Below are 14,783 nucleotides of genomic sequence, written 5' to 3' on the forward strand. Positions count from 1 at the left end.
TACATAAACCTGTATGTATTTTATGCCACAATTTCTTTCCATTTTAAAGGAACACATGCATTGGTTACAACTGGGGGGAATCCTTCGTTGGATGAAGATATTCAGAAGTGGACCGTGGATGACGTGCACAGCTTCATTAGCAGCCTTCCAGGTTGTTCAGACTACGCTCAGGTGACTTAATGTTTAAGTATTTCCATGCAAGCAAAACAGTTTGAAAATATCTTTCCTGCATAATGAATTAGGTCAAACTTGCACTGTGCCTCCAGAAAGGATTCCTGCTAATCTCTCTTTTGTGTGCCAGTGTCTACCCTGGGACAGGTCTCAGATTGGTGGAACTTGGGTCATACACCCACAGCCCAGCATCGGGGGAGGCTGGGAAAGCCATCGTCTGTCTTTAGCTTCTTTCCTATCAAGACTCCTAAGAAGTAGGAATTCTTCCAAAATTAGAAGAAGGTTCAGAAGCTGAACATCCAAAAAGCAGGGGAAATAACAACTACATTTCCCACTTATCCATACAGCAAACATTTTTTGAGCACAGACTTTTGGGTAAGAAGTTTAGGTTACTCACTGTAAGTAACAGGAATATATACTTCTTTCTAAAAAGGACAAGAAGGCAATATCTGAAAAGTAGGAAATTCATTATTTTAAATTCTGTATTTATTCTGGGACAATATATAAAAATGCATACAACATATTCAATCTGGTGTAAAATACCATTTTAAAAAACTATAATGAAGTATCAGGGCGGTTAGAAACAAAGCAGCCTCACTAGTATTGAAAAATTTATGACAAAAGTCATAGGTTGGTAAAATGTTGACGTTTATGTCAATGCTACATTTTCATGCGTATAGTTTACTTCTTTGAGTTATTTAATAATACAATTTGAAGCAATAAAATGCCTACTAAATCTAGTATCATTATCTTTGGTTTGCATGTTAAAGGAAAAGCAAGCAAGAAAAGGACATTAAGGTTTAACTACATCATAATTAACTCATACTAGAGCTGATTGTTTTCCAGGTCTGTTTTGTGAAATGTTTGTCTACGGGCCGGGCGCGGTGGCTCAAGGCTGTAATCCCAGCACTTTGGGAGGCCGAGACGGGCGGATCACGAGGTCAGGAGATCGAGACCATCCTGGCTAACATGGTGAAACCCCGTCTCTACTAAAAAAAATACAAAAAACTAGCCGGGCGTGGTGGCGGGGGCCTGTAGTCCCAGCTACTCGGGAGGCTGAGGCGGGAGAATGGCGTAAACCCGGGAGGCGGAGCTTGCAGTGAGCTGAGATCCGGCCACTGCACTCCAGCCTGGGCGACAGAGCGAGACTCCGTCTCAAAAAAAAAAAAAAAGAAATGTTTGTCTACAGTGAGATGCTGTTAACTCTTTTTCTTTTTATTATTATTTTTTTAATTCCATTTATGGGACTTACAGTAAAGCTATATAAAGTAGTTACTAAGAGTATAGCTTCTGAAGCCAGAAAGTACAAATTCAAATCCTGGCTTTTCTATTTTCTGGCTGTGTGGCCTAGGACAAGTTGCCTCTCCTCTCTGTGCCTCAGTTGTTTTATCTGTAAAATGAAGATAATCATAATAATACATTTTCAGAGGATTTTTGTGAGCATCAGAGTGCATGGCACCTTGTAAGTACTCAATACACACAAATTTCTTTATTACACCCAAGAGAGGGCCAAACTTCAAGTTACTTATGATCAGCAAGTTGTCTTCTTCAAGTCACCCGTTTTTGTCTTTTGTGTAACCTGATAAAAAGTTTTTGGCCTACTCTCCCCTGTTCAGTGGTTATAACCTTATTTTTTTAAGTTAGTCATTAGTCATGGATAAGCCACTTTTAAAATTTATCTATACCACTTCAAGTGCCATGTCAACCACAGGTTCAATTAAGTTGTTAAATTCTGATAACAACCAGAAGAGCAACCCCTTATTTAATAAGCATGTGATTGCTGAGATCTGGCACACTGAATTTGAACGCTGATTATTATTAGTGATCCATAGTCAGAAAAGTGCAATTTATAATAATAGCTCTTGCAATAAATAATATTACATGCTTTTCATAGTTTAAAATCCCAAATGTCCCCTGTGGGTACACAGAAGTCACATAAACAAGAGGACTCCAAACTCGCTCTGCTGACTCATTATCTCTCACTGACAGGATGTCAGCACCCTCTTCCCCACCCCAAGAAGTGGTACCAATTATCCCTAGATATGTCTCAAATTTGTTTAGGATCAAGTTCTGCTTTAGTTTCACCATTAAAGTATACTCCCTCCAAGTGACAGCAGGTGGCATCAACTGAAAGATGTTACTGCTCTGCTGTGCCTGCCCCCCCCCACCCCCGCCGGCTATGCTCTGTGACGTTATTTTATACAGAAATGGGGGGACGCCCTCTGGATGCAACAGCCCTGAAGCAGCACTGCTTGCACCCCACTCTCACAAGGACCCTTGTCTAAAATGTCCCATCAGGTGTTACTCATGGCCCCACCACTTTTTTTTTTTGAGACGGAGTCTTGCTGTCGCCCAGACTGGAGTGCAATGGTGTGATCTCCGCTCACTGCAACTTCCGCCTCCTGGGTTCAAGCAATTCTCCCACCTCAGCCTCCCGAGTAATGGGACTACAGACACACACCACCACCATGCCCGGCTGATTTTTTGTATTTTTAGTAGAGACAGGGTTTCATCATGTTGGCCAGGCTGGTCTCAAACTCCTGACCTCATGATCCGCCCATCTCGGCCTCCCAAAGTGCTGGGATTACAGGCATGAGCCACCACGCCCAGTCCCATATCCCCTTTCTTTAAATGAGTTGGACCAAGGTGCTGGGATTAGCTGGCGTTAAACCCACTGTCCCCCAGCTATCCTCTTACTCCCCATCTCTGCCTTAGATGCCTACTCAGCAAGCTCTCACCACTCATCTCCTGTAAGTAGAAAAAGAAATTCAGCAGAAAAAAAAATAAAAACTAAAACTCAAAGCCCTGAGTGCAAATGAACTCTTTTAAATAGGTGTAGAGAGAGGATTGGTGGCTCAGCTGTTAAGGAACAATCAGGAGACCCTGCAACATATTTCGTTCCAAGTAAATGTCTAGTTCAGAGGACTCAGCAGATAAAATATCCTCTCTCTAAAAAGAACTGAAGTTACTGAAAATATATGCACATTTATATCATACACATGGCCCAAACTGCTCTGGTGAGAAAGAAAGGGGTACATCTGAGTGACAGGGACATGTCTGTGTCCTCACCCCAGGCCCTGAGTACATCCACCATGGCTGAAGGTTAGGTCCTCACATATTTCAGTCCCTGGCTGCCAACCTACCTCTGCTTGAAAATTTACCCACGTGGTTCCTCCTTTGGATGCTCACAAATTGTCAGGTGCATACCACCACACCCAGTTAATGTTTTTAAAAGAGATGGGGGTCTACTATGTTGCCCAGGCTTGTCTCAAACTCCTGGGCTCAACTGATCCTCCAGCCTTAGCCTCCCAAGTAACTGAAATTACAGGTGTGAGCCACTGCAGTTGGCTCTTTAATTTACATTAGCCATTTTCTATAATTTGCTTAATTAAAATAGGAAAAGAAATAATTACTTAATGCAGTTTGTGGGGGACAGCTGGTTCAGTGCTGAGAGAGGGGGCCAGGGAATGGTGGGGCCTGCAGTGGTGGCAGCAGTGGCTGGGGGGATCAGCGCAGCCTGGGGCTGCCCCTCCTTGGGAGCCATGCTGCTTTGCACCGCATGGGCAGCCACGAGCGAGCCTAGGGCCCAACAGGAACTGTGGAAGGTGCATCCACAAATGGACCAATGTGTATAATGATGGAATCTCCTTACTAACCATTACCACCGGCTCTCCTTGACAAGTGAGTCAGAGAGTGGGTCGGGGAGAATCAGAGAGGTCAACATGAAGCTAAAGCAGCGAATCATGCTGTTAGCAATTCTCCTTGTCATCTTTATCTTCACCAAAGTTTTCCTGATTGACAACTTAGATACATCAGCTGCCAAGGGGCGTTTCACCACTTGATCACCTGAGGACTTTTCACCGAATGAGGGCTGGCTTGCAGATGGAGCTGTCATCCAAGTTGGACCACACCTTGCAGTCTTCCTGGGAGATTACAGCCCAATGGGTGGATCCCCAGGAAGTGTACTGTGAAGAGATACCAGAGCTGGGGGCAATCATGCATGCCATGGCCACCAAGCAAGTTATCAAAGCTGATGTGGGTTATAAAGGGACACAGTTGAAAGGCTTACTGATCCTTGAAAGGAAACAGAAAGTTGTTTTCAAACCTAAGTACTATAGCCAAGCCTATGTAGTGGAAGGGAACCATATGCCGGTTATGATAGACACAGTGCAAAGGCAGCGGCCTTTCACTTGGACAGGATTGTGGTTGTCCCAGAACCCTGTTGATGGTGGGCAGATTTGTTCATCTTCAGACAGAGATGAAGCCTGTTCCCATGGAGCAGCTGTTGAGCCCCTTCCGAACTGTAGGAAATAATACTTGTTTTTATGGGAAGTGTTATTACTGCTGAGAAACAGAACCAGCTTGTGCTGATGGAGGCACAATGGAAAAATCTGTCACACTTTGGCTTCCACATGTGTGCCCTCTCTAGAAACACCGACATCCGTGGGCCAGGACTTACCGAAAAGGCAAGCCGGATGGGAGTATGATGAGAGCCTCTCTGAGGCTGTGAAGAAAACGTCCCTTTATGACTTTGGCCTGTGCCTCTTGGGCAGCATTAACACAGCTGTCTTTAATTACCTGATTGACAATGCTGACTGCCATTACTATAAGAACTTTCAAGATAATGAGGGTGCTAGTATGCTCCTCCTTCTTGATAACAACAAAAGCTTTGGGAACCCCTTGCTGGATGAAAGAAGCATTCTTGCCTCTCTCTATCAGTGTGGCATCACTCAGGTTTCTACCTGGAACAGACGAAACTACCTAAAGAATGGTGTGCTAAAGTCTGCTTTAAAATCTGCCATGGCCCATGACCCCCTCTCCCCAGTGCTCTCTGATCCTCGTCTGGACGCCATGGACCAGTGGCTCCTGAGTGTCCTGGCCACTGTGGAGCAGTGCACTGACCAGTTTGGGATGGACGCTGTACAGTGGAAGACATAATGCCTTTCTCCCACTTGTAATTCTCAACACAAAATAAGTGAAACTTCTTTTTACAAAGATAGAGAAGTAGCACAATCAATTCCAAATGGTGTGAGATGGATTGGAAATGGCCAGCAGCAAGTTCTGGTGACAGGGGACAGGGTGGCCTTAGATGTCTTTGGTGTTTTCTGTAGTAGAAACTAAAGCAAAGACCACAAGTTTCAGAGCATGGAGATATTCCTGCTGAATCACCTTCTGAATTCCTTAGCAGTTGTCCATTCTAGCAATAGGCATCATAGTTGGTCAGTCTTAATTACCAGGCCAAAGGACAATCAGAGGTGTGACATTTGCATAGATGAATACTGGGATTGGCTCTGGAGAGTACGTTTTGAGTTGGACGTTTCAGTCCTTTCTCCACTCTGGTGCATTTTGTGGGAAAAAATTATATACATACATATAGTTTGTAAAAGACTAAAATCTATTAGAACACAAGGTTCCCAGTACAGGAGCTTTCCAAGAAGATTCTACTTTTCAGTTGGTCCTGAGTCATGCCCTCTGAGGCTTGGAGCACAGTGGAAACAAGGCCGATGGGGTTCCTCTTCTTGTGGCACTCATAGTCCAGAAGAGGGCACGAGTGAGTGATCTCCCATCCATACCAGTGCGTTGTGAAAGGCGGGTACAGAGCATGGGGGGATCACATACGAGGGACTCATGGCCTCCTAAAGGAAGAGGCTCTAAAGTGAGACCTGAAAGTCAAGAGGAGAGGTGAGGTGGGAGGGAGGTAAAGGAAGAATTTCCAGGTAAGGGCCAGAAGCCAGAGAAAACTTTAATATGGTTGGGACTCTGAGAGTAGTTCTCAGTGCTACAGAGGGCCAGGGCCAAGGTGGGAGAAGTGAGGACAGCAAGACAAGACTGGAGAGGTAGACAGGGCCAGGTCACAGAGCCCTGAAGACCCAGTGAAGGATTGTGACTTTATCCCGGAGGTAGTCAGGTTTTAAGTAGGTAGCAGCATGATTAGCTTTATATTGCAGAAAGGTCACTCAGGTTGCTTTTATGAAAACAAGTTGAAGAGGATAAGACAGAGGGGAAGCCTCTTCCGATGAGCAATAATGGAGCTGTATCCAGGGTGGGAGCAGTGGGGGCAGGCAGATAAGAACACAACCTGAGGAGGCAGGGCAAGATGGCCAAATCCACACACGCAAAACACCTTCATAAGAACGAAAAATCAGGTGAGCGATCACAGTACCTGTTTGTTTGTTGTTGTTGTTGTTGTTGTTGTTGTTTTGAGACGGAGTCTCGCTCTATCGCCCAGGGTGGAGTGCAGTAGTGCAATCTCAGCTCACTGCAAGCTCCGCCTCCCAGGTTCACACCATTCTCCTGCCTCAGCCTCCCAAGTAGCTGGGACTACAAATGCCCACCACCACCACCACCCCCGGCTAATTTGTGTACATTTAGTAGAGACTAGGTTTCACCATGTTGGCCAGGCTTGTCTCGAACTCCTGACTTCAAGTGATCCACCAACCTCGGACTCCCAAAGTGCTGGGATTACAGGCATGAGCCACTGTGCCCAGCCCACAGTACCTGGTTTTAACTTCACGTCACTGAAAGAGGCACTGAAGGGGGTAAGAAAGATAGTCTTGAATTGCCCACACCACCCCTCTGCCATCCCCCAGAAGTGGCCACGTGGTATGGAGAGAGAATATGTGCTTTTGTGGGTGGGGGAACAAAGTAATTGTGGGGCTCTGCATTGGAATTCAGTGCTGCCCTGTCACAGCACAACGAAAACTATGTAACAGGCCACATTGGCACGACTTAGCTTCTGAGTTAAAGATTCAAGTTAGGGAGCCTTCAGCATATACAGCCTGTTACTGAAGCCGAGTGAAGCTGAAATTCATCAGGAAGGCCAAAGGGGACCTGAGTCAGAAGACTAAGAAACCCTAACCTATGAAAATGGACAAAGAAAAAGGAGCTGGCAAAGGTGACCTTGAAGGAGAGAACAGGAGTAGCCAGGAGGGAGCAGCCTCACGACGGAAAGGAAGAGCACTGTTCATGAAGGCACAGTCAACAATGTCAGATGCAGCCAGGAACTTCAGAAATAGAACAGCTGCAAAATGACTGCATGTTTGGTACGACAGAGGCACCAGGAAGCCTGAGGAAAGCAGGCTTAATGGAATGGCTGGGGCAGAGCTCAGATGCCCTGAGACTGCAGAATGACTGGAAAATGAGAACGTGAAAGCAGGGAGCGTCGAAACCCTTTGGAGAAATCTGGCTGTGAAGGGAGTAAGAGACATGAGACAGTATTTGGAAATGGAGTTTGAATATTTTCATTATTTTTATTTGTTTAATGATGGTGGAGACTTATTTAAATGCCAGTGGGAAAGAGCCAGCAGAAGAGGAGAGACTGAAGAGAAAAGAGGGGATTATCTATCCCCTCTGGAAGTGCAAGGGGTGAGGACCCACAGTATATGTGGAGAGATCGCCTTTAAATGGTGGAGAGACCTCTCTTCCATTGTATCATGACAGTGGGAGAAAATAAAGGTTTTTGGTTCATTGGTCACAATTAGAGGGAGTTCTTATCTACTGTGTTTTTTTGTTTTGTTTTGTTTTGTGTTTTTTTTTTTTTTTTTTTAGTTAGGAAGCGCTATGATCTGCTGAAAATGAGGGAGGGCTCTGCCTACAAAGTCTAAAGTTTGATGAGGGTGGAGCTAGCTTGAAGTAGAAGGGAGAGAAAGCTCAATAGTGAATATGGAAGGATTTCCAGGCAAGTTGAAGTTGAAGATCATGAAATTATGGTCCTATCAATCTGCCTAGATTTTGTATCCCTCTATCTGCCTGGAATCTTTGTTCACCAGCAGCCTTCCTGGCTTTCGGAGGAAGGATGGCATGCGAAGTCCACTTCCTGGCTTTCGGAGGAAGGATGGCATGCGAAGTCCACTGCAATGTCAGGACGAACAGACCTGCGGGAAAGGTCTGCCAGGGAAAGCTCCCAGCAGCATTTCCCTCTCCTGCCTTTACCATGCATCTAAGGCATGGCCAGCAGATACCACAGCTGTAAATGTGAGAGATGAAATTTATCCGTGACAGGTTTTACCCACATTCCTTTACTTAGAGCATTTACTCATTCATTCATTTATTCAGCAATATTTATTTTACATATTCTTACCATAGGCCAGCCTCTGTATTAGGGTTACATTGGTCAATGAGACATGGACCTGGCCCTCAAATAATCACTATTCCTGGTTGGAACTGAGTTCTATAAACAGATAATTACAGTTGATTCCAAGGGTTGTTAAAGAGCGCAAGCAGTGTGCTACTGAGCACAGAAAAGAGAGCAACTAAAAAAAGGTTTTACAAATTTTTCTGTCATCCTCAAGCAGTCTTAATGTTTTCTCCAAAACTACAATACCTAGGTGGCAAAAGAACTTTTTTAAAAAAAAGACATTCAGAAAAAGTTAACACCTTTTGTATTTATGAAGGTATTTAAAGATCATGCAATTGATGGAGAAACTTTGCCATTACTCACAGAAGAGCATCTTCGAGGAACTATGGGATTAAAGCTAGGGCCAGCACTAAAAATTCAATCACAGGTATGGTGATTTTATATAACTAACTATGTATTAATGGCATGAAGCTTAATACAAATATGTTACTTTTATCATGTTGTAATATAAATAATACTTACTTAACTTCTTTATTAAGTTGTTTTCCCTCTGTGGTTGAGGACATAATAGAAGTGAGGGACCCTGAAAACATTGGATGGGATGGTGGTACACATTCCTAGATATAACTGGGAAGATGATAAGCAAGGATGCACTGGTAAGTGTTTAACAAGTAGTTCTCTTCAAAAACAAAATGAGCCCCAATTTGTAGTATCTCCAATTTCTGTGGTGTAAATTATTCCCACCATGGCTGACAAACTCCTAATGTCACTGAATACTGTCACCCTCCAAGGAATCATCATCTCACTTGGGAGTGCTGCCCTCCTCGCTCCGGGCCCATGACACTTGGGGGTGACTATCCTGAAATGGGGAGAGACGCACAGCAGTGTCCCACTTTGGAGTATTTCTACCAGATACAGTCTCAGATGTAATAGGTGTAAATAGCGTCAGGAGTAGAAGTAATAATAATAGTAAAAATTAGGTAAAAACAATTAAAAAGTGATGAGTCTTAAGCATGTATTACTTTTGTTGAGCATAGTTTATTTAATGTGATGCTTTGACTTAATTTTTAATAATGATGTATTTAACAACTGGCTTGCAAACTTCCTAAACATTTAATAATTGGCTCTTGTGAGCTAGCCAACCTCAGCACACCACTTCTCACCACCTCCACTACTCCATCCTGGTCTCAGGCACCATCATCTCTCATTGGATGACTGTAATGGCCTTCTTTTTTTTAATTTTAATTTTAAGTTATGGGGTACATGTGCAGGTTTGTTACATAGGTAAAAGTGTGCCATGGTGGTTTGCTGCACCTATCAACTCATCACCTGGGTATTAAGCCCAGCATGCATTAGCTATTTATCCTGATGCTCTCCCTCCCCACAACCCATCCCTTGACAGGCCCCAGTATGTGTTGTTCCCCTCCCTGTGTCCATGTGTTCACATTGTTCAGCTCCCACTTATAAGTGAGAACTTGCGGTGTTTGGTTTTCTGTTCCTGCATTAGTTTCCTGAGGATAATGGCTTCCAGCTCCATCCATGTCCCTACAAAAGACATGATCTTGTTCCCTTTTATGGCTGCATAGTATTCCATGGTGTATATGTACCACATTTTCTTTATCCAGTCTATCACTGATGGGCATTTGGGTTGATTCCATGTCTTTGCTATTGTGAATAGTGCTGCAGTGAACATATGTGTGCATGTATCTTTGTAATAGAATGATTTATATTCCTTTGGGTAAATACCCAGGATTGGGACTGCTGGATCAAATGGTATTTCTGGTTCTAAATCTTTGAGAAATTGTGCATTCTCTTCTAACTGCTCTCCTTGCTTCTCCCCTTGCCCACCCAGAGTTGATTCACAAAACAGTAAAAAGTGGTCCTTTTAATATATAAGATGGATCGTGTCACTCTTCTGCTCAAGATTCTAAAATAGCTCCCCATTGCCTTCAGAGCCAAAGCCAAAGACCTATGTCATTTGTGCTCCTCCTCACATGCCACCACTATTACCATCCTGACCTCGCCATCCACTTTTCTCCCCCTCAGTAATTCCCCTATTGCTCAGCTACCCCTGGTTAGAGCCACCTTGATACCCTGTTTTACATCTGTAAATAGTATGATTCTGAGAGAAAGAAAAAGCCCACCACATCCTACAACTGTGACCTCCCCAAACTATATATTAATAGATGCTCCATGCCTGAAATTACCTCAGCCTCTCTGACATGTGTGTTTAATGCTGAGTTAATGAAAAAAAATCATAGAATTAATTACTATAATTATTTTGTCTTAAAAGGTCTCTCAGCATGTGGGAAGTATGTTCTACAAGAAAACTCTTTCATTTCCTATAAGACAAGCATTTGACCAACCAGCAGATACATCCCCTCTTTTGGATTCTAATTCCTGGAGTGATACAATGAGCATTTTTTGTCCCCAGGATACAATAACTCCTAAAGGAATTGAGCGAGATAGTATGAGAAACTGAAAGCTCTCAAGGAGGAAGAATAGTCTTAGCCAGTTTTCCAACGAGCCTAGGATATTACAAGGGATGTGTGAGGATTTCCCAGGAATGGATGGAGAATGAGGAGAGAAACTCAGCCTTCCTGGAGCTGTCACGGAGGAGACTTGCCCAAGGGGTCTCCCTGTCAGGGCTGAATGATTCCAGCACCAAATGACTGGAGATGCATCTTTAGGAGCAAATGCTAATGAAGGGGAGATTTGCAAACATCAAGAAAGCTGCAGATGGATGTTTCCCTGAAGAAATCTCTGAAGAAACCAAAAGAGCTGAAACTGAAAAAAGAGCTCCCTCCCTTTCTTCACTCATTTTCCATTCCCAAACCCTGAGAGAGATAAAGGCAACCACAAAGAGGCAGAAGAGAACGGGGAGAAGTACGGAACAGAAATGGAGAAGCTGACCACGGCTCCAACTTTTCTCAATCCAGATTTCTAGCCTGAAGCAGGCACAAGCTAGGGAAGGGGAGAAGCTTTAACCTCATATTTTCGAGTTTTGGCCAGGTGTAGTGGCTCACGCCTGTAGTCCCATCACTTTGGGAGGCCAAGGCGGGCAGATCATGAGGTCAGAAGATCAAGACCAGCTTGGCCAACATGGTGAAACCCCATCTCTACTAAAAATACAAAAGAAAATTAGCTAGGCATGGTGGCGCGTGAATGTAGTTCCAGCTACTCAGGAGGCTGAGGCAGGAGAATTGCTCGAACCCGGGAAGCGGAGGCTACAGTAAGCTGAGATCGTGCCACTGCACTCCAGCCTGGGCGACAGAGCAGGACTCTATCTCAAAAAAATAAAAATAAAAAATCGAGTTTGACTATTACTCAGGACTAGGTATTTTATTTATGAAATAAAACTATGTTATGACTGAAAGTGACTGGAGGACTGCTTATTATCTGAGAGGGAGGTGAAAAGTCGTAGTACCCACTTAAGATTTCATCCAAGGGGTGGGGAAGAGTTATCTCTGCAAAGCAGGTTTGAGCTGGCAAGGTGGAGTGCTCTCTGCTCACACCCTGTGGAATCCCACGTATTCAACTTGATGTTTAACAGAATGTCTCTGAAAGGATAAACAAGAAAATGATGACAATTTGCTCAAGGAGGGGACTGACTGACAGGGATATGAAGAAGTCTTCTTACTATATACATTCTTGTACATTTTGAATTTTAAACCATGAGAATGTATTTTCTATTTAAAATGAAAAAATTCTGGTAAGCAGCCCACAAAGATACCTGCATCCTGGTCTTCAAGCCCTTGTGTGATCTACTCCGTTTGAGGGTGGGCTGGGGGTATTGAGGCTTTTCTAACGAACAGAACACAGAAGGCGTGATGGATGGGATGTCACTTTTGTGGCTTCTGTCTTGGGTGCTCGCTCTATCTCTCTCTCTGGATTTCTCACTCTTGAGGAAGCCAGATTCTTTGTCTCCAGGCAGCCCTGTGGAGAGCTCCACATGAACTTGGAAATGGATCTTCTGAGGCTGCCAACAGCCATGTAAGGAAACTTGAAGGTGCCTCAGCTCCAGCCCATGATGGCAGCTCATGAGAGATCCTGAGCCAGAGGCCCCCAGCTAAGCCACTCTGGATTTCTGACCCACAGAAACTGTGAGATAATAAACATGTGTTGTTTTCAGCCAGTACGTTTTGAAGTAATTTATTTCACAATAGTGGAGTACTAAAACAAACAAATTAAGTTGCATTTAGTAAACACAAATTGCACGCTAACCACATTCACTTTTTGATTTGGAAGGTGGACTTTTGAAATACCGTTTTCCTGCAAGCCTAATTTAGTTAAGCTTCCATTTCTTTCATTTTTACTAAGACAACAGGTTTTTCTTCTGACATTAAAAACTGTATCAAACCATCACATATATTTGTGAATTGTTACTTTACTCTCTTGGTCCCTTTGCTGAGAGAGAGACATGGACAGAGAGAAAATCCTCCCATATTTCAAAAATATGTCTTTTTTTATAAGTTATTTAAGATGGCAATAAACCAATGAATAATGAGTGGCAAGATTTTTACTAAAAATAACTTGAAAAATGCTTCACTTCCTCTTTCCCTCTTTTTATTCATCTGATCCTCAGTGTACCGAAGAACTGGTCATGTGACATTTCACCTGCTATACTACCCAGCATACAGAAGTTTCACAAAATGCCAGGTGTGAGTTACAGATGCTGTGGTGAGGAATAAAAAGAAATGCTTAGTATTTTTAGTGGCAAAGTGATAATGAGGTTCAATCACTATGATGACTTTTGAGTTTCGTATTCCTGCTAAATAAGTCCATTGAGTTGGTAATTGATTGATTTGCACAGATATGTCTCAATGTTGCTCTAAGGAAAATGTTCCGATATGCCATCTTGGCATGTACTATCACCAGAAAAAACCACTGTGCTTAATTTTAGATCCATGCATTTAAAAAAGAACCAGAAGAACACATGCAAAGGAGGCCCTCCCCAGCTCTCGGTACTCTTCATTGGAAGAAAATAAACCTGAAATTGCTTGTCCCTCCCAAGATTGCCTTCTTCCCAGATTAAAGACTCCTGGGTACCTTTTAACAAAAGGGACACTTTACAACAGATTATTTTGGAGGGTGAGGATTTTTATTTACATTATCATATAGGAATAGTTTTTAACTTTTTCTCAAATGCCACTTTAGACTTGAAGCGTACTCTGTACTCTTTATGAATAAAAAAGAAACAACAAAAACTTCTCTCATTGGAAAATCATCACAATAAAATTATGTTTGACAAATAGGGTACAATGACTTACAAAATATGTTAAGACTGATTGAGTAAATATCCATACAATGAAGTACTATGCAGCTGTTTCCTTTAGGGAAGTATTATAGCTATTAAGGAGAAATAATAGAATTTGAATATCACCATTATGCACCCCTAAAATGTAAGTAATCTAGGCAATAATCATAAATGACTGCTAACATCTCGAAAAGAGAAATAACCAGATATTATGTGCCATCTGATGGAAATCCATGAAATCCCATATGAATGAAAGTCTTACCAAAAAAAATTAACCTGAGTCTGAATAAACCTATAGATCAAAAAACCAATTTACAGGAAATACAGGGAACAAAGGAACATGTTAAACATCACTGCAGTTATAAAAATAGTAGAACTCCAAATTGTGGGAAACTATAGTAGAAATGACCTGATTTTCTCCAACAAATAAATGCAAGGACAAACAGAATGGGAAAAGGAAAACCTGTAGATTAAAAGAAAGTTACTTGGCCAGCCACGGTGGCTCACGCCTGTAATCCCAGCACTTTGGGAGGCCGAGGTGGGCGGATCACAAGGTCAGGAGATGGAGACCATCCTGGCTAGCACAGTGAAACCCTGTTTCTACTAAAAATACAAAAAAAAAATTAGCCAAGCATGGTGGCGGGCGCTTGTAGTCCCAGCTGCTTGGGAGGCTGAGGCAGGAGAATGGCATGAACCTGGGAGGTGGAGATTGCAGTGAGCGGAGATCTCACCACTGCACTCTAGCCTGGGTGACACAGTGACACTCCGTCTCAAAAAAAAAAAACTTAGGATTCAAATCACCCAGATGTAAAAGTTTTGGAAATAGTGGTGATGGTTGTACAAAATTTTGAATATAATTAATACCACCAACTTGTATGTTAAAATTACAAATTTTAAATACATTTTACTAAAATAAAATTTTTTTAATTTAAATCACCCAATATAATCATGAAACTTATTTAAATCCTTTTTCAAATACACTGTAATAAATGAAACAGGGAAATCTGAACACAATTTGGGATATTCAATGATATTAAAAATTACTGTTGTTTAAAATAGGATAGTATTGTGGGCTTTTTAAAAAGTCTTCTTATTTTTTAAAAATATATACTGAAATACGATAGCATTGTGGGCTTTTTTAAAAGACTTCTTATTTTTTAAAAATATATACTAAAATTTGTTGTGTCTGGGATTAGATTTGATTCTGCCTCCAACCTAATAAATTAGCCTGTTTTTATTTTATGGAGACTGGCAAAACACATGAGCCTCTTGGGTCAG

At 42.5% G+C, this 14,783-nt stretch overlaps 1 protein-coding gene and 1 pseudogene across 3 annotated transcripts in view; both read left to right on the top strand.

The window, feature by feature from the left end:
- The window catches only part of SAMD7 (sterile alpha motif domain containing 7), a 59,634-nt gene extending 48,250 nt beyond the window's left edge, over nucleotides 1-11,384 (top strand). For all 3 annotated transcript variants that reach the window (XM_033211671.1, XM_033211669.1, XM_033211670.1), the window contains 3 exons: nucleotides 50-171; nucleotides 8,565-8,675; nucleotides 10,542-11,384. In XM_033211671.1, the coding sequence (XP_033067562.1) occupies nucleotides 50-171; nucleotides 8,565-8,675; nucleotides 10,542-10,730 (422 nt within the window). In that variant the 3' untranslated portion in view covers nucleotides 10,731-11,384. The remainder of the gene's footprint in view (nucleotides 1-49; nucleotides 172-8,564; nucleotides 8,676-10,541) is intronic.
- LOC117083706 lies at nucleotides 3,735-6,250 on the top strand (annotated as a pseudogene).
- Nucleotides 11,385-14,783: the final 3,399 nt, after the last annotated feature.

The sequence above is a fragment of the Trachypithecus francoisi genome, unplaced genomic scaffold (assembly GCF_009764315.1).
Source record: "Trachypithecus francoisi isolate TF-2019V2 unplaced genomic scaffold, Tfra_2.0 Lachesis_group0, whole genome shotgun sequence".
NCBI lineage: Eukaryota > Metazoa > Chordata > Mammalia > Primates > Cercopithecidae > Trachypithecus > Trachypithecus francoisi.